Source organism: Haliotis cracherodii, unplaced genomic scaffold (genome assembly GCF_022045235.1).
Source record: "Haliotis cracherodii isolate W230 unplaced genomic scaffold, xgHalCrac1.p SCAF_2, whole genome shotgun sequence".
Taxonomy (NCBI): domain Eukaryota; kingdom Metazoa; phylum Mollusca; class Gastropoda; order Lepetellida; family Haliotidae; genus Haliotis; species Haliotis cracherodii.
Window position 1 is genome coordinate 32,632,242 of NW_027266275.1, and position 16,075 is coordinate 32,648,316.

Sequence of the window (16,075 nt, forward strand, 5' to 3'; positions counted from 1 at the left end):
CGGGCCATATTGAAGGCCATGGAAGCACCGAATTAGGAGTTCGTATGGCCGCTTTTAGCAATATTCCAGCAATATCACGACGGGGGTCACCAGAAATGGGCTTCACACATTGTACCCATGTCGGGAATCGAACCATGGTCTTCGGCGTGACGAGCGAACGCTTTAACCACTTGGCTACCCAACCGCCCCTCGCCGAATTATGATTCGTAGGAATTATGTAGGAAATCAGAAGTGACACGTCCAACATATGGTCGGGTGTTGTCCTAGTGAAAAATCACTCGTTGGGGATCGATAACGTGAACCAGGTAACTTTGGGGAATTTCTTCTCGGTAACGTAATGATGTCAAATTGCCATGCACGTGCACCATGTTGGTTCTAAGGGTGTAGGATATTACCGCCCACATCATGACACTACCACCTCTGAATCTATCCACTTGGACAACACAGCTTCGAACAAAACGTTCATTTCAACGTCTGAAGACATGCATTCTCCAATCTCGATGTTGAAGGGAAACACGATTCATCACTGAACCAAACGCTACGTAAGTGTCTAAGATTCCAGGCCAGGACGCTTACACACCATCGAATACGTAAACGTCGGTGCTGGCGTCACAGAACAGCACCGCAAAACCCACAAAAAGGATTACGTATTGTTTGAGCCGATACCCTACGCAGACAAGGCACATTGGAGACTGTCGCTGTGATGGTCCGATGGCGTAGACATAAGACCAGGATGAACCTGTCCTGAGCTGTAGATGTTATCCTTGGTATGCCAGATCTTGGGAGATCTCTTGAAGATCCCAAAGACGTGAAATTGAGCTATGGTGGACGTTAAAATGACCGGCAACTGACGACTGAGACTCTCCAGCCTCTCTACGTCCGATGGCGTTATTTCGAGTTGCTGGGTGTAGTCGTGTCATGTCAAAAAATACTTACAGTTCAAGCAACAGTAGACAGTTTACAGAAAGAATTCTAACCTTCTTTTTACCTAATATCCCTACCCATTATTTCCCCCATAACCACGTGGAAAGTGCATGCAGATTTGTTTGACAATTTCGAAAAATCCCTTTTAAATGTCAATAAATTACCAAACGGTGCGTTTTGGCGATGTAATCAAATCTTCTATCCAATCCAATCTCCATTTGGAGTAAAGGTCTAAGTAGCGGTGAAAATGATAAGAATGGACCCGAAAATAAGTGATGCGATTAAACATACCGGAATTTAGATGTTTGAAATGACGAAAAATGCGTGTATAACCTACAAGGATGATCCTCACGATCATAAAAAACAGATCTCCGATACGACACCGTTCAGCGAGAACATCTGTCGGCACCACCATACATGGTCACTTCAAGTGAACTCTCTAATGAGCCAATTTGATGTCGAGGCTTCTATAGTCTCGGAACGAATGGTTGAGGTTTTTCAAACCAGTATAATTATATTATTTCTGTATCTCAAAAACGAATTTAATCGACCAGTTCCGAATGCAGCTAATAAAAGGTTAGTAAACGCTGTTGTGTCTGGTGCAATGGCATGAACACCCGAAAGGGAGCACCATCGAACGAATATGTCAAATTATCCACTCCGGCTCAGGTAAAGATGCAGTGATTTAAATGCACACAGGGTCTACTATCTGCTCTTGTAGATACCATTATGAGGACCCTACACGTTACCACTTTTCATGTCCCAACTATTGCAGTCTTCGTAATGAGGGCCCGGTCGTCTAAGGCGCTGCGATTCGCTGTGCAGAGTTGCGTCCCTTGGGCACGCCAGAAACCTATGATTGTGGGTTCGAATCCCGGTTCGCCCCGATTATGTTTCTAGGTTTGTCAGCACCATACCCGTGCTCGTGGGTTTCACCGAAGTGGATAACGTCTGAGACCTGCATCACTTCGGGCTTTCCTCCCACATTAAGCTGACACGCCGCGATATAACTGGAATAGTGTTAAAAACCCAACTCACTCACTCACTCGTAATGATATGTACTACCACATGAAAGGATATGACTTGGATTCAGTATGATATGGAAATGCTTCATCTACTGATATTAACCTTGCTATTATACATTCTATTCTTTCGGTTTTTTTTGTAAAGTCTAAAAAAATTTAAATTTTAAATATTTGTCTTTTTTACAACTACATCAATCTAAGTGTTGAGTACGCTAGTACATATGAGGTACATAGAGAACAAGCGTATATACATTTGCATGGATGAACCGGTTTTGTGATGTGCTATATGTGTGTATGTATGTGTGACCTGTACATTGCATACTTGAGCATCACGGTATTGGCAACAGCAGGTAGTGTTATTTAAATAGGTGAGGTGAAATGGGGTTTAACGTCTCGTCCAAGATTATTGCACTTGTATAGCGACGTGCATGTACGTGTGTGTGTGTGTGTGTGTGTGTGTGTGTGTGTGTGTGTGTTTGTGTGGCTGCTTGTACTAGTCCGGACTTATGTAGATTTATAGTGCTAGCTCACTGAGATACCATGCCGCAGTTTAACATGAATACCCCACTCAGACAAAGTATACTGACTCCGAGCCGACCAGTTCTTGTTTAACCCCTTAATGCCGAGCGCCAGACAGGGTAACAACAATTACCATCTTTTAACGTATTTTGGTATGACACGGTCGGGGATCGAACCCCGGACCTTCCGCTCTCCTGGCGGACGCGGTCTTGTAATCTAAATATATTAATTAATGTACAATTTAGTCTTATTAACTGTTAAATGTCCTTGTTGGGAGATGTTCAAGTTGGTCTTTGTCTGTTCACCAATCAGATTCCATTTCTGGAAATAAATATTGTTTAAATATGTTTCCTGTGTTGGTTTGTTTTTTTTAAATCGAAATTTCAGGGTTCACCTGACGGGACTTTGTTTGGAGGTGACCTCAGATCTTCATGAAGAGAGGTATTGTATCCGAGTAAAGTTTAAAAAGGTGACAGTTAAATTTAAATATATCAAATGATGCAAATTAAATACCTGCGAGGATCGATGCTGTTTGACTGACATTGTTCTCGAGAGACAGCCATATGCAATTGTATACAGCCAGATGAAACCAATGATGCCATTTTAAAAACACTTCCTATTATACATGTAAATATATTATAGCTCTGAGCAAACCGTCTCTAGAAAAAATACTTTACTGTTTACAATTACCATAATTTAATACATATGTTGCCATGCATGCAATTTTAATTGCCATATTAATATCAACAGATGGCCGGTAAAAGGGGGGGGGGGGGGGGGGGGGGGGGGTAGCTATCATTCGATAAACACTATATTGCTTTTGATAATATTATCGTGTTGTATAATGCAACGAAGAGATTAACAGCACTAGTTATATACAATTTAATACTTGTTTCTCGGGCGCACGGGTGGCCCTGTCGTCTAAGGCGCCGCAATTCGCTTTGCAGACTTGCGTCCCTTGGGCACGCCGGAAACCTATGATTGTGGGTTCGAATCCTGGTTCGCCCTGCTTTTTAAAGTATTTCAGTTATACCACGGCATGTCAGTTTGATATGGGAGGAAAGCTAAACGTGGTGCAGGGCTTATAGATGTTTGATGTGTTGCTCACAAACCTAGAAACATAATCGGGCCGAACCAGGATTCGTTCCCAGAACCAAAGGCTTCAAGGCCTCATAAGACACAAATCCTACAGTGAATTCTGGATAATTCAGTTCCACCAGGGAGTCTATAAAAGGAAAGTGAACTGATATAATTAAGTTCTGTAACAGCTAATTATTCTTATATACACTCTACACCAAGTACACCTCACCATATTAACATTACCGCTCCAAAACGCGTTTAATCAAATGTATGTTACTGAAATTAAACCATTTAATAACTAAAATCAGCACGAGTTTGTATTATCTGTTTTCTGATACACAATTAATTTTACATGTATGTTAACTATAAATTGATTAATTATTTAATAATGAAGTAGAACCTGGAACGTAGGGCGTGTCGGAAATCCACATGAAATAACATAAGAATGATAAATATGTTTAATAATATTATAATCCAACATCGACTGTCAGAAAAGGTATATTAAGCTTTCGACACTGATATATCGGCATGTTACACATTTAGAATGTTATTAGCTGTGAATATACATATCGAGGACACACCCAATATAATGACTTAATGACCTTTGAGAATTGTTTCGTTGAACGTGATACAGTTGTAATATTTACCGTCTCCCCCAAAGCTGCCTTCGTTTGATGTTAAAGCCACACTCAGCAACATTCCATCTATATGATGGCAGCCTGTAAATGATCGAGTCTGGACCAGACAAACCAGTGGTTGATATTATGAGCAACGATCTTGACGCCGTCGGTGAAGATGATACACGTCAACCAAGTCACCTCCCGATCCAACGGCTGCCGGGGACCCATTCTAAGCAGAAATTTCCTCGGGGTACATTTCTACGGGTCAGAAAGTACAGCACTTTGATGGCGTGCCCGGGGTACATTTCTACGGGTCAGAAAGTACAGCACTTTGATGACGTCCCCGGCCACCTGCAGCACCATATGAAGTACAAGTTCATTTACAATTATCATTTGGATTAAATATGATTTCTTAATATATACTGAAAAATAATCAGGGATAATGAATATTTTGGGGGATATATTTCGTAGAGAAAACTGAGCACACAATGTCATAAAATATCCCCAACAATATTCATGATCCCTAACTTCAGTATATAACAGAACGTGCAAATAGGACCCCGTTTTCACGTAGGATCGATATGTTTTGAAGGAAGGTCTGAAGCAAAGCATTATAATCGAGCAACACAGGTTTTTCTCAAGGTACTGACGCGTATACCATTATACATGAAAGTTTATGTTGTTTTGAATTTGTTTCACAACAACAGCAAGGGATAATACGATCAAAGGATCGAGAGACTATCGAACGGTGTTCATTTCCTATTTCACATGACTGGCACATTGTGCATATTTTACCAACTGTTTTAGGTGTGTTCCAGCGCGTCCATTCTGGCCCGGAAGGCTGTGGGAAGCTATTCGAATTTGAACTGAGGCGCACCGCCATTCGACTTATCCCGGAATAACACGAATGGTCACGAAAGAATAGTCTATGCTGAAACAACATCATTGTGAGGAAAACATTCAACGAGAAACCGTCACCGTTGGTTAAAATCCACTCTCAACAGGTCACCTCATATTCACCGTTGTACATTTTAAGAGCGCTTCCAACTAATGCGTGTTTCCCACTTAAAGGCCTCTTGATCATTGTAGCCATCATGTGAGTCGGTGAGTGAGTTTGATTTTACGCCGCTTTCAGATTTATTCCTGCAATATCACGGCGGGGGACACGTGAAATGGGTTTCACACATTGTACCCATGTCGGAAATCGAACCCGGGTCTTCGGCGTGACGAGCGAACGCTTTAACCACTAGGCTACCCTCCGCCCCTGCTGCCAGCACATGATCATCCCAGGAGCTCTGACCAAACCAGAAAGACAACGCTGTTACGTATGTTGTTGACGCATCTCGTGCCTCGGGCTTAACTCTATATCACTATTGTATCAATTAATGTGTCCGGATTGAGGGAAACTCGTGATCTGTGAGAGTTTAGCAGCCTTGCGTTGGTCGCCCTTGGATCCACAAACCACGAGTCGTTTCTCTGGGCTTGCAAACACAAACCTGTCAAATAAAAACAGAAAGCAAATGAACACTGAGCTTTGTTTCAATACAAAAAAATGGCTTATAGCGTATCACACAAAAGATGAAACTACAAAAGAGTTGGATAATCACCTTGTCGAGTGAGTCTTTGTTTGTTTGTTTGTTCTATAATGCTGCACACAGCAACATTCTACCTATATGGCGGCGGTTTGTAAACAATAGAGTCTGGACCAGACAATCCAGTAACTGATATCACTAGCATCGATCCATGCAACTGGGATACGATGACATGCATCAACCAGGTCATCGAGCCTGACCACCCGATCCCGTTAGTCCCATCTTAGGAAAAGCATGGGTTGCTGAAGAAGTATTCTAACCCGGATCTTCACGGGTTGTCGAGTGAGAGAGTTGATCGGGTTTTATATTACAAGATATTTATATTACAACAGTTGTGGTTGATTGTGTCAGTATTGATCTAAGCAGTCAACAACTGTCGGGACAGTAACGAGTTTTCGCCTGTCCCAGTGACTGCCCACTTCCAATTCAACTTCATACAGATATGGAACAATAATATTCAAGGCCTTTTCAAGTTTTTTAGTCAGATCAGCCTCAGTCTGTCAATATTTTCTTTAAATCCAGCATTCCCTACATTAGAAGTAAGACCCAAAATCTGAGTGAATACAGTATATATTAGCTCCCAGTGAAGACCTGGGTAGAGAAATGACTCTTGTCGTAAGAGGTGACTATGCTTGTCGTAAGAGGTGACGATGCTTGTCGTAAGAGGCGACTATGCTTGTCGGAAGAGGTGACTATGCTTGTCATAAGATGCGACTATGCTTGCCATAAGAGGCGACTATGCTTGTCGTAAGTGGTGACTATGCTTGTCGTAAGAGGCGACTAACGGGATCGGGAGGTCAGGCTCGCTGACTGGTTTGATGCATGTCTCCGTTTCCCAATTCCGTAGATCGGTGCTCATGATGTCAATCACTGGACTGGCTGGTCTAATTACAGACCGTCGTCATGTAGCTGGAATATTGTTGACTGACTGTAAATAATCGAGTCTCGGCCAGACCCCATTGATTGACATCATGAGCATTGATCTACGCAATATGATGACAATTAGCCAAGTCATCGAGCTTGATCACCCGATCCCGTTGGTCGCTTCTTACGACAGGCATGGGTTGATGAAGATCAATTCTCATCCGGATCTTCACACGGGACTTCACACGGGACTTCACACGTATAAGGGTATTTCAGCGTGCACATGACTCGTGTGTTTGTCCGGACGCCTGATGATTCACTAAGAAAACTATCCACCGGATTAAGAGCGTTAGACTGTATACAGTGGCCTGAATTGTGGACATGGGGTTCGCCTCTTGGTCAGACCCGAGTTCGATTATCTTTATGGATACATTGTTTGGATACTGATAATTTCGTTGAAAACTCACTCACTCATACACTTGAGCTACCATTTACATCTGATTTTAGTGATACAATAAAAAAAAACAGAAAAAACCCTGATTAATTTACGATTCTTTTTGTTTGTTGTTAAGCGAAATATCACGGCGGCTTGTCAAGTGAGATCAGACAAACCTGTGATTGGTATTATAAGCAACATCCCACGCGGGATAAGACGTCCAACCGCGGGATAAGACGTCCAACCGCGGGATAAGATGTCCAACCGCGGGATAAGACGTCCAACCGCGGGATAAGACGTCCCACGCGGGGTAAGACGTCCCACGCGGGGTAAGACGTCCCACGCGGGGTAAGAGTGAGTGAGTATGGTTTTACGCCGCTTTATCAATATTCCAGCAATATCACGGCGGGGGACACCAGAAATGGGCTTCACACATTCTACCAATGTCGGGAATCGAGCCCGGGTCTTCGGCGTGACGAGCGAACGCTTTAACCACTAGGCTACCCGACCGCCCCGCGGGGTAGGATGGCACACTATCAACCAAGTCACCAATCTGACCACCCGATCCAGTAAGGCGCTTCATAGAATCATAGGCTGTTGTGAACCAAATCTCATTAAAATCAGATCTCAGTTCTTGCTATCGCTAAACGTAGGTCTGAGGACATCCCATTACGGGTCACGTCAGAACGACCTATCATCCAACCAATCAGAGTATCGCTTACCAGATGAAAGAGACGGTCGGAATGTTTTCTAATCATGCAACCTCGAAATATTTAACAGAGGGTATTCCGAACGACAGTTACAGGTTTTATGATTATATCCATACAATCTAGGCCATCTATAAGCCATTCCAGGATGTTCTTTTTATCAATTTTAAAAATTTTAATCGAGAATACGTCAAAATATGTTTCGAAGCGTGGTCGCCAGTTTGAAACTAGTGTCGTTAAGCTCGAGAAAGCTGCTTTATGATTGGCTAGTCAGTCATTTCATTGGGCGGTCAAAGTTTGCGAAAGGTCGTTCTGACGTGACCCTTATAGGGTGACCTCAGATCATCGTTTAGCGGTAGCGAAAACTAAGATCTGATTTTAATGAGATTGTTGTGAGCCAATTCTAACAAGGAATCTCCAAGTGAGTATTTCATATAAAAGATCATTGTGAAATGAGAAATGTTCTGAAGACCAACCTGTAAAAAAATACGGCTATTGCAGCTCCGAACACTGGTCCAGCCCAATAGATGTAGTGATACTTCCAGACGTCCCCATTGAAGGCACTAACAGCGACAGCTGATCCAAAGCTCCTGGCAGGATTCATAGACCCACCTGTTGCAGCGACCCTGAATGCAGGTCAGTGATAGTGGTTATAATCTAACACCACTCGGACAAACAGTCGCAGTTTACCTTTGACTACAAGGTTAAGGACAGAGGTAGTCTACAGTCGTCTGTGTTACCGTTAATGGCGCTCTTCATAAGTGACAAGGCCACTCTGGGCCAATGACGTCATACAAGGACAAGGTCATTCAAGGACAAGCACTCTCTAAGAAGGTCAGCAATCATTGGCATATCGTTATTCAGTCGTCGGTGCAATTTCATTGGCCATAAACCCTCCGTTGGTATCGTCAGCAGTTTATTAAGAATATGACGCAGATTGGGGTCAGAAATACTCAATTTACTTTTAAAGCTCTGGTATATATGATAATAATGGCATCATTGTTTTAAAATTCGGAAGTTGGAACTCTATCCAGTTTGTTATACATGCTATTAGCACTATCGACGGTATTGAGTTAGTGAGTTTGATTTAACGCCGCTTTTAACAGTATTACAGTTATATCGCGGCGTGTCAGCTTATTGTGGGAGGAAAGCCCGAAGTGATGCAGGTCTCAGACGTTTACCACGAGCACGGATATGGTGCTGACTAACCTAGAAATACAATCGGGGCGAATCGGGATTTGAATCCACAATCATAGGTTTCTGGAGTGCCCAAGGGACGCAACTCTGCACAGCGAATCGCGGCGCTTTAGACGACTGGGCCACCCGTGCCCCCTACATAGAGTGATTGGACTATATGCTTTAAATGTCGCTTGGAACAGAATTGCAGTCATATCACGGCACAAGCACGAATACAGCTTTTTGGAAAGGATGGATGCTTTTTATGATTTGGCGATTCGCGTTTTGGTAAATTTGGTTTGAATATACATGTATATCCTAAATGATCGGGAGTTTTCTACGTTCAAGTTTGGTATACCCGATCACCTATTTTTCGAATGTAAAATACGCACGATCAATCACCATAACCCACTTAAGTTTCAGTTGCTTGTGTGCAAATACGCATTAAATTGGTTTCTAAGCTAATAGCTAAACAATACGGCGTAATTACCCAATTTAACCCTTTCTGCTTGCGTACATGTATGCAGGTATCACAGATATGTGAACTCTACCTTAGTGTTGATGCAAGAAAGTTTAACACCTCGCTTATTTTAACTTTGACACGTATTGCTGTTGAGCTTGTTTGTTCGTTTGTTTGTTGTTTTACGTCGCACTCAGCAATATTCCAGCTATATGACGGTGGTCTGTAAATAATCGAGTCTGGACCAGACAATCCAGTGATTGACATAATGAGCAGCGAGCCACGAAATAGGGATACGATGACATGCATCGACCAAGTCAGCGAGCCTGACCACCCGATCCCGTAAGTCGCCACTTACGAGAAGCATAGTCGCCTTTTACGGCAAACATGGGTTGCTGAAGACCTATTCTACCCCGGATCTTCACGGGTTTAGTGCTGTTGTGAGGGCATGTGACATGTGACATGTGACACACTTGGGGCAACAAATGATCAGATACAAATTAAAAGTAACCAGAAACATCAGAGTTCTAAGCAGAAAAAATCACTCATTCATATTTTACTGACAACCCACCCGCCATTTTATGTAACATCATATCATAGAGCTGTGATATATTTTGGCGACCCCGCTCTTCGTTGATCTATACTCACCCTGCGAGGGTGCAGACAACGACGGAGAAGCCGATGGCGATAGGCGCCCTTCCCGACATCGTGTTTGGGTCGATGACAGCGAGGATGTAAGTGAGGACGACTACACACGTCAACAGCGCCTCGCAGACGACACCCGGCCCGGGCCCCACGTGCAGCACGTGCGCGCCGCCATTAATGCCGATAAAGACATTCTCTGGTAAAATGGCCTGTGAATTATAAGGGACAAGAATTATTATGTTAATGTTATTGTGGTGGATTTCATTTCAGCTTAGTGTAAAGGTTCCAGAAACTATTCTGAACATTATCGAGAGTGTTCCTAGTACTCATGTTATGTATAATCTTATCTTACCGTGCACATGAATGTCGGATTCTGATTGGCTGAGATCCATTCTATTATTTTCAGTGTTCCTAAGGTACACCTTTTAGGTTGCCCGTTCGAATTGACGAATTACATTTGCAACATGCCAACCGCAATTTTGTATCCAGAATTACATTCATCACCACTCGCGTCTTTCCGTTACCTTCAAGAAGGCTTGTCCCGGAATGGCACATTTTAGTCGCGAATGTCTCGAATTAAATCTTTCGGCCAGCCTCGCCCCTTTACGTTACTGTAAGACGCCATTCTCCGGATATGTACGATATTTCCGAATGAAATAGATCTCGGTGGAAAAACTAATTTGATTTTCTGTCGTCTGCTATAAATGGTATTCTTACCGATTCGGACCAAAGCATGAATGTATAAGACAAACCTTCAATATGATTAGGTGTTAGGTAAGTTAGATTCGTGGTCCGCCTGCCTTTCGGGTGACATTACAAGTTGTACATGGTGTGATGTACCCTGGGTTTGAAACTACACAGGGTACCTCACACCATATGCCCCGAGGGATCGGTTGACAACGAATTTATCTTACAGGCCCGAAATATGTGTCCGCAGTTCCACTGAATTTGAAAAACTCGTAGCAGACGACGCAAACGAACCTTTTACCCAATGCATTACAATAAACATCGGGTCATTTCAAGTCAGTCTCATTAAAGTCAGATCTTAGATCTTAGCTTCCGATAAACAAAGATCGCTCTGACATGACCCGTAGTGGGATGTCTTCAGATCTTTGTTTAGCGGTAGCTCTTCAGATCTTTGTTCAGCGGTAGCTCTTCAGATCTTTGTTCAGAGGTAACAATCAATCAATCTGATAAATCAATCGGAACACATCGTAGGTAACTTGCTTATCTCGCAAAAGTAATCTGTCGTTGAGCTGAAATGGACCCATGTTTGTACGAATGCATTGGGTAAAGGGAAATAACTCGTTCGTTTGCGTCGTCTGCTAGCTGTCAAAATGGCTGAATCAAAGCGTTTTACTATATTCCGATATATATTCCGGGTCTGTATGAATGAAAGACGGTGAGATAAATTCGTTTTCAACCGATCCCACGGGGCATGTGATGTGATATACCCTGTTTGTGAGTCAATGTACTCCTCACCTGACGGCTCGGTGTTCATAGGCACAGCGTACATCACACCTCGAGATGGTTGACTGGTTATTAACTCGGTGAACAAATCAACCACCACCAATGAACTGTAGACTATTGGCCTATTGCCTGTCAGTGATGGCAAGTCAATGATTAATGGATTGATTGGTTGAATCAAAACAAACACTTCTTTTCAACATTTACAAGTTTTGGACTTCAGACAACATCAAACATGTCTTGAGGTGTGGTTGATCTGTGTGAAAAAGATTGACTTTTCTGGATTGTCAAAAGCATTTATATGTTAACACGATCAAGGCCTTATAAAACTCCCAATAGTTCGTCTTTTGTCTTCAGGGAGTTCACACTAGACACACAACAACCAATACACAACGCCATTAATCAACTACAGAAACGCGTCTCTCCTAAAAAAACATCAATCAAAAGTTTGTAACAGGATGACAAGGTAATTCATAACAATTAAATTCTGGCCAGCGGCCACACTATATTTATTAACCCTCAGCTGCGGCAACAATCTCCTAATCCCTTCATCTTCAATATCAGTTATTCTGTCACTCACTGAATCCAGTTTTGTTTTGTTTTCAAATTCCTTTTTTCAAAGTTCACTTTCTATAAAATATAGTATACGTATTATAGAAGTGGTTAGGGAAGATATTTGCAAAATTTGCATATTAATCTTTTAAATGTATAAACGTATTTTTTGTAATTGGTATCATATTCATGAAATGTTTTGTATGATTTATAGCCAGTAAATGTAGAAGTGTGGTGTAAATCTGACAGTGCACATTGGTAAGCTGTTCTGAAAGGTCGATCTGTTGTCCCCAGTAGTGACAGAAAAAAACTGTTATCAGATTGAGCAGCTGAGGGATACGGCAACGGTTATACGAAACCTCACCCTGCAGAGTGCCGCTCCAATTACCCCAGCCACCGTCTGGGTGGCGACATAGGCCAGCCCTGCACCCAGGCCCATCTCCCCACACAGCACCACGCCCAAGGTCACGGCAGGGTTGAGGTGGGCGCCGCTGGAACACGGAGGTCAGGAATAACGTCAGGGACATATCACACGTATTCCCTAGTCCAGCACCAAGACTGTGGAGTATATGTATTTTATGAAACCATAACCAATCCAGATTATAAAACATCTAGGTAGCTCTATTCCAAATCAGTATCAGGAAAATATGTTTATGTGCAGTAAAAGTTTGGCTCCCATCGACTCTTCCACATTTATATATGTTCTTGTACGTACGCTTCGATGGAGAAAAATATAATTTGTTTTATATAAGACCAAGAAGGTTGATTTTTTTAAAATTAATCCCTTTACATATTTGCTTAAAGTTAGGCTAACAAGGTCGAGGTCAGATGCGGCGTGACAAGACGAAGATTTTGCGACTATATACTGACTGAAGAAACTCTCAAACACTGCATAACTTTCTTCCTACACGGCCTGTCTGACAATCTCATTAAAATCAATACTTTTACTCTGATTCGAACTCTTTTCGTCAAGAAATGACACACCGCTCTATTTTAATATAAGGTAAGTTAGATTTCAGCCGATCAGGTGTCAGCTTGCAAAATTATTCCGCCTTAAGTGTACGGATTGGGGGGTGGGGGGCTTCGGCTCGGGAATTTCGAGAAAGCTTGGACATGATACAAATGTTCCTTTTCTTCACATAAATTCCTTTTGATTGAAAATGCTCTTTGAAGCATGCGTTCCTAATTTCAAACCTCGACGCTGATTGAGTTTTAGAAAATTCACCCATTGATCTTCACACAGAGGTTTCGAATCGGGATGATAAGATCTGATTTTAATCAGAACTAATGCATACCTTTCTCTCCATACCGCCCTTGTGACAATCTCACACAATGCATAGCTTCCTCTCTATACCGCCCTTGTGACAATATCTTACAAACAATGCATAACTTACCGTCTATACCGCCATTGTGTCTCTCACACAGAGTACATATCTTTCTCTCTATACTGCCCTCGTGACAATCACACACAATGCATAGCGTACTCTGTGTACTGCCCTTGTGACAATCTTCCACACACAATGCTAAACTTACTCTCTGAACCGCCATTGTGTCAATTTTTCACACACAGTGCATAACTTACTCCATTCCGCCCGTGTGACAATTTCTCACACAAAATGCATAACTTACTTTCTATACCTCCATACTCTGTCTCTCACACAGAGTACATAAATTACTCTCTATACCGCCCTTGTGACAATCTCACACAATGCATCGCTTACTCTCCATACCGACATTGTGACAGTCTCTCACACAAATACATAACTTACTCTCTATACCGTCATTGGCAAAGTTTCTCACACGAATATATAACTTACCACAAATACATAACTTACTCTCTATATCGTCATTGGGAAAGTCTCTCACACAGAGTACATAAATTACTCTCAATACCGCCCTCGTGACAATCTCAGACAATGCATCGTTGACGCTCCATACCGACATTGTGACAGTCTCTCACACAAATACATAACTTACTTTCTATACCGTCATTGTGTCAGTCTCTCTCACAAGTACGTAACTTACTGTCTATACCCTCATGGGAAAGTGTCTCACACAAATACATAACTTACTCTCTATACCGTCATTGTGTCAGTCTCTCACACAAATACATAACTTACTCTCTATACCGCCATTGTGTCAGTCTCTCACACAAATACATAACTTACTCTCTATACCGCCATTGTGTCAGTCTCTCACACAAATACATAACTTACTCTCTATACCGCCATTGTGTCAGTCTCTCTCAACAAATACAAAACTTTCTCTCTATACCGCCATTGTGTCAGTCTCCCTCAACAAATACATAACTTACTCTCTATACCGCCATTGTGTCAGTCTCTCACACAAATACATAACTTACTCTCTATACCGTCATTGGGAAAGTGTCTCACACAAATACATAACTTACTCTCTATACCGTCATTGTGTCAGTCTCTCTCACAAATACACATCTTACTCTCTATACCGTCATTGTGTCAGTATCTCACACAAAAGCATAACTTACTCTCTATACCGTCATTGGGCAAGTCTCTCACACAAATACATAACTTACTCTCTATACCGTCATTGTGTCAGTCTTTCTCACAAATACATAACTTACTCTCTATACCGTCATTGGGAAAGTGTCTCACACAAATACATAACTTACTCTCTATACCGTCATTGGGAAAGTGTCTCACACAAAAACACATCTTACTCTCTATACCGTCATTGTGTCAGTCTCTCACACAAATACATAACTTACTCTCTATATCGTCATTGGGAAAGTCTCTCACACAGAGTACATAAATTACCCTCAATACCGCCCTGGTGACAATCTCAGACAATCCATCGCTTACGCTCCATACCGACCTTGTGACAGTCTCTCACACAAATACATAACTTACACTCTATACCGACATTGTGCCAGTCTCTCACACAAATACATTACTCTCTATACCAGCAGTCTGAAATACTCTCGCACAAATGCATAACACTCTCTGTCGCGCTTATGACACTCGCTTACACACAATGCATAATTAACTATCTATAGTAATGCATTCAGCCTGTCAACAAACCCTCTCTCGCACATCGCATAACATGTTTCAAGAGGAAAACAACTCCACCTGATCTTTAACAGCACAGCGCTGAGGGATGCGAGACCCAGTCCATGAGCGAGCGCCACTGGTATAGCTCCGGCGCCCGGATGTGTAGTTCCAGGGTACACTCCTTCGGGGTGGGGGGTAGCCATACACCCGATAAACACATAGAAACATACCCCAACCAGCTCCCCCATCAAGGCGCGAAATAATGTCTTGTGTTGATCTGTAAGACAAGAACACCGGCGTTTATCGCCGTCGGACGTGTTGGTATCTTTACTGGTCGCGCTGTCGTAACTTGATCCATAGTCATCGATGATGTCGTCTTCTTGAAGGTCGAACTTCTGTTCCATTAAACGCTGAGTGATGTTGTCCATTTTGATTAAGGTCACTGATGTCACGCGTTGTCATACGAAACGATAACACATCGTTTTCGTACAATTCTGTAAGGTTGTGCAATTGTCCTTCACTACATTCAAACACGGTCTCAGTACTACTTCATTTCAAATTCATCTTCTATCTCCGACATCAGACCACGAACATATGTTTGCGAACTTAAGCCCGTAGGCGTTATAAACATCTGTACGGCTCACAGCGACTGTGATGACGTCATAATGCTCATCCACTTAGCCCATCAGGAAACAGGAACTCAGTATAAGTCCCAGTACGACATCGCCTACCTCCACCGACTTCAGCCTGTTGTGTGCTAGAAATAGACCAAGCTTGTGATTAAACAATGTGTCCATGTCAATACATCACCCTGACGTTGTCATATCATATGTCATCGAGTATGCCGAGGTATAGTTACCTATTTCATTTTATTATACATGATGATTGACACATGCGGTATCCATTAGCAAAACAGACGAAGAGGGTCGATATTTATATACACTATACACAGGATAGCCTTGATCCTGATGATCAACAC

General features: G+C 42.4%; 1 protein-coding gene across 1 annotated transcript; it reads right to left on the reverse strand.

Annotated features, from left to right (window-relative positions):
* Positions 1–3,981: 3,981 nt before the first annotated feature.
* On the reverse strand, positions 3,982–15,727 carry LOC139469016 (aquaporin-like). Its single transcript, XM_071251153.1, has 5 exons — positions 15,175–15,727; positions 12,432–12,558; positions 10,052–10,257; positions 8,244–8,393; positions 3,982–5,664 (listed from the first exon to the last, which is right to left on the reverse strand). The coding sequence occupies exons 1-5, from the start codon at positions 15,522–15,524 to the stop codon at positions 5,547–5,549; spliced, it is 951 nt and encodes a 316-aa protein (XP_071107254.1). The 5' UTR covers positions 15,525–15,727; the 3' UTR covers positions 3,982–5,546.
* Between the last annotated feature and the right edge of the window lie 348 nt (positions 15,728–16,075).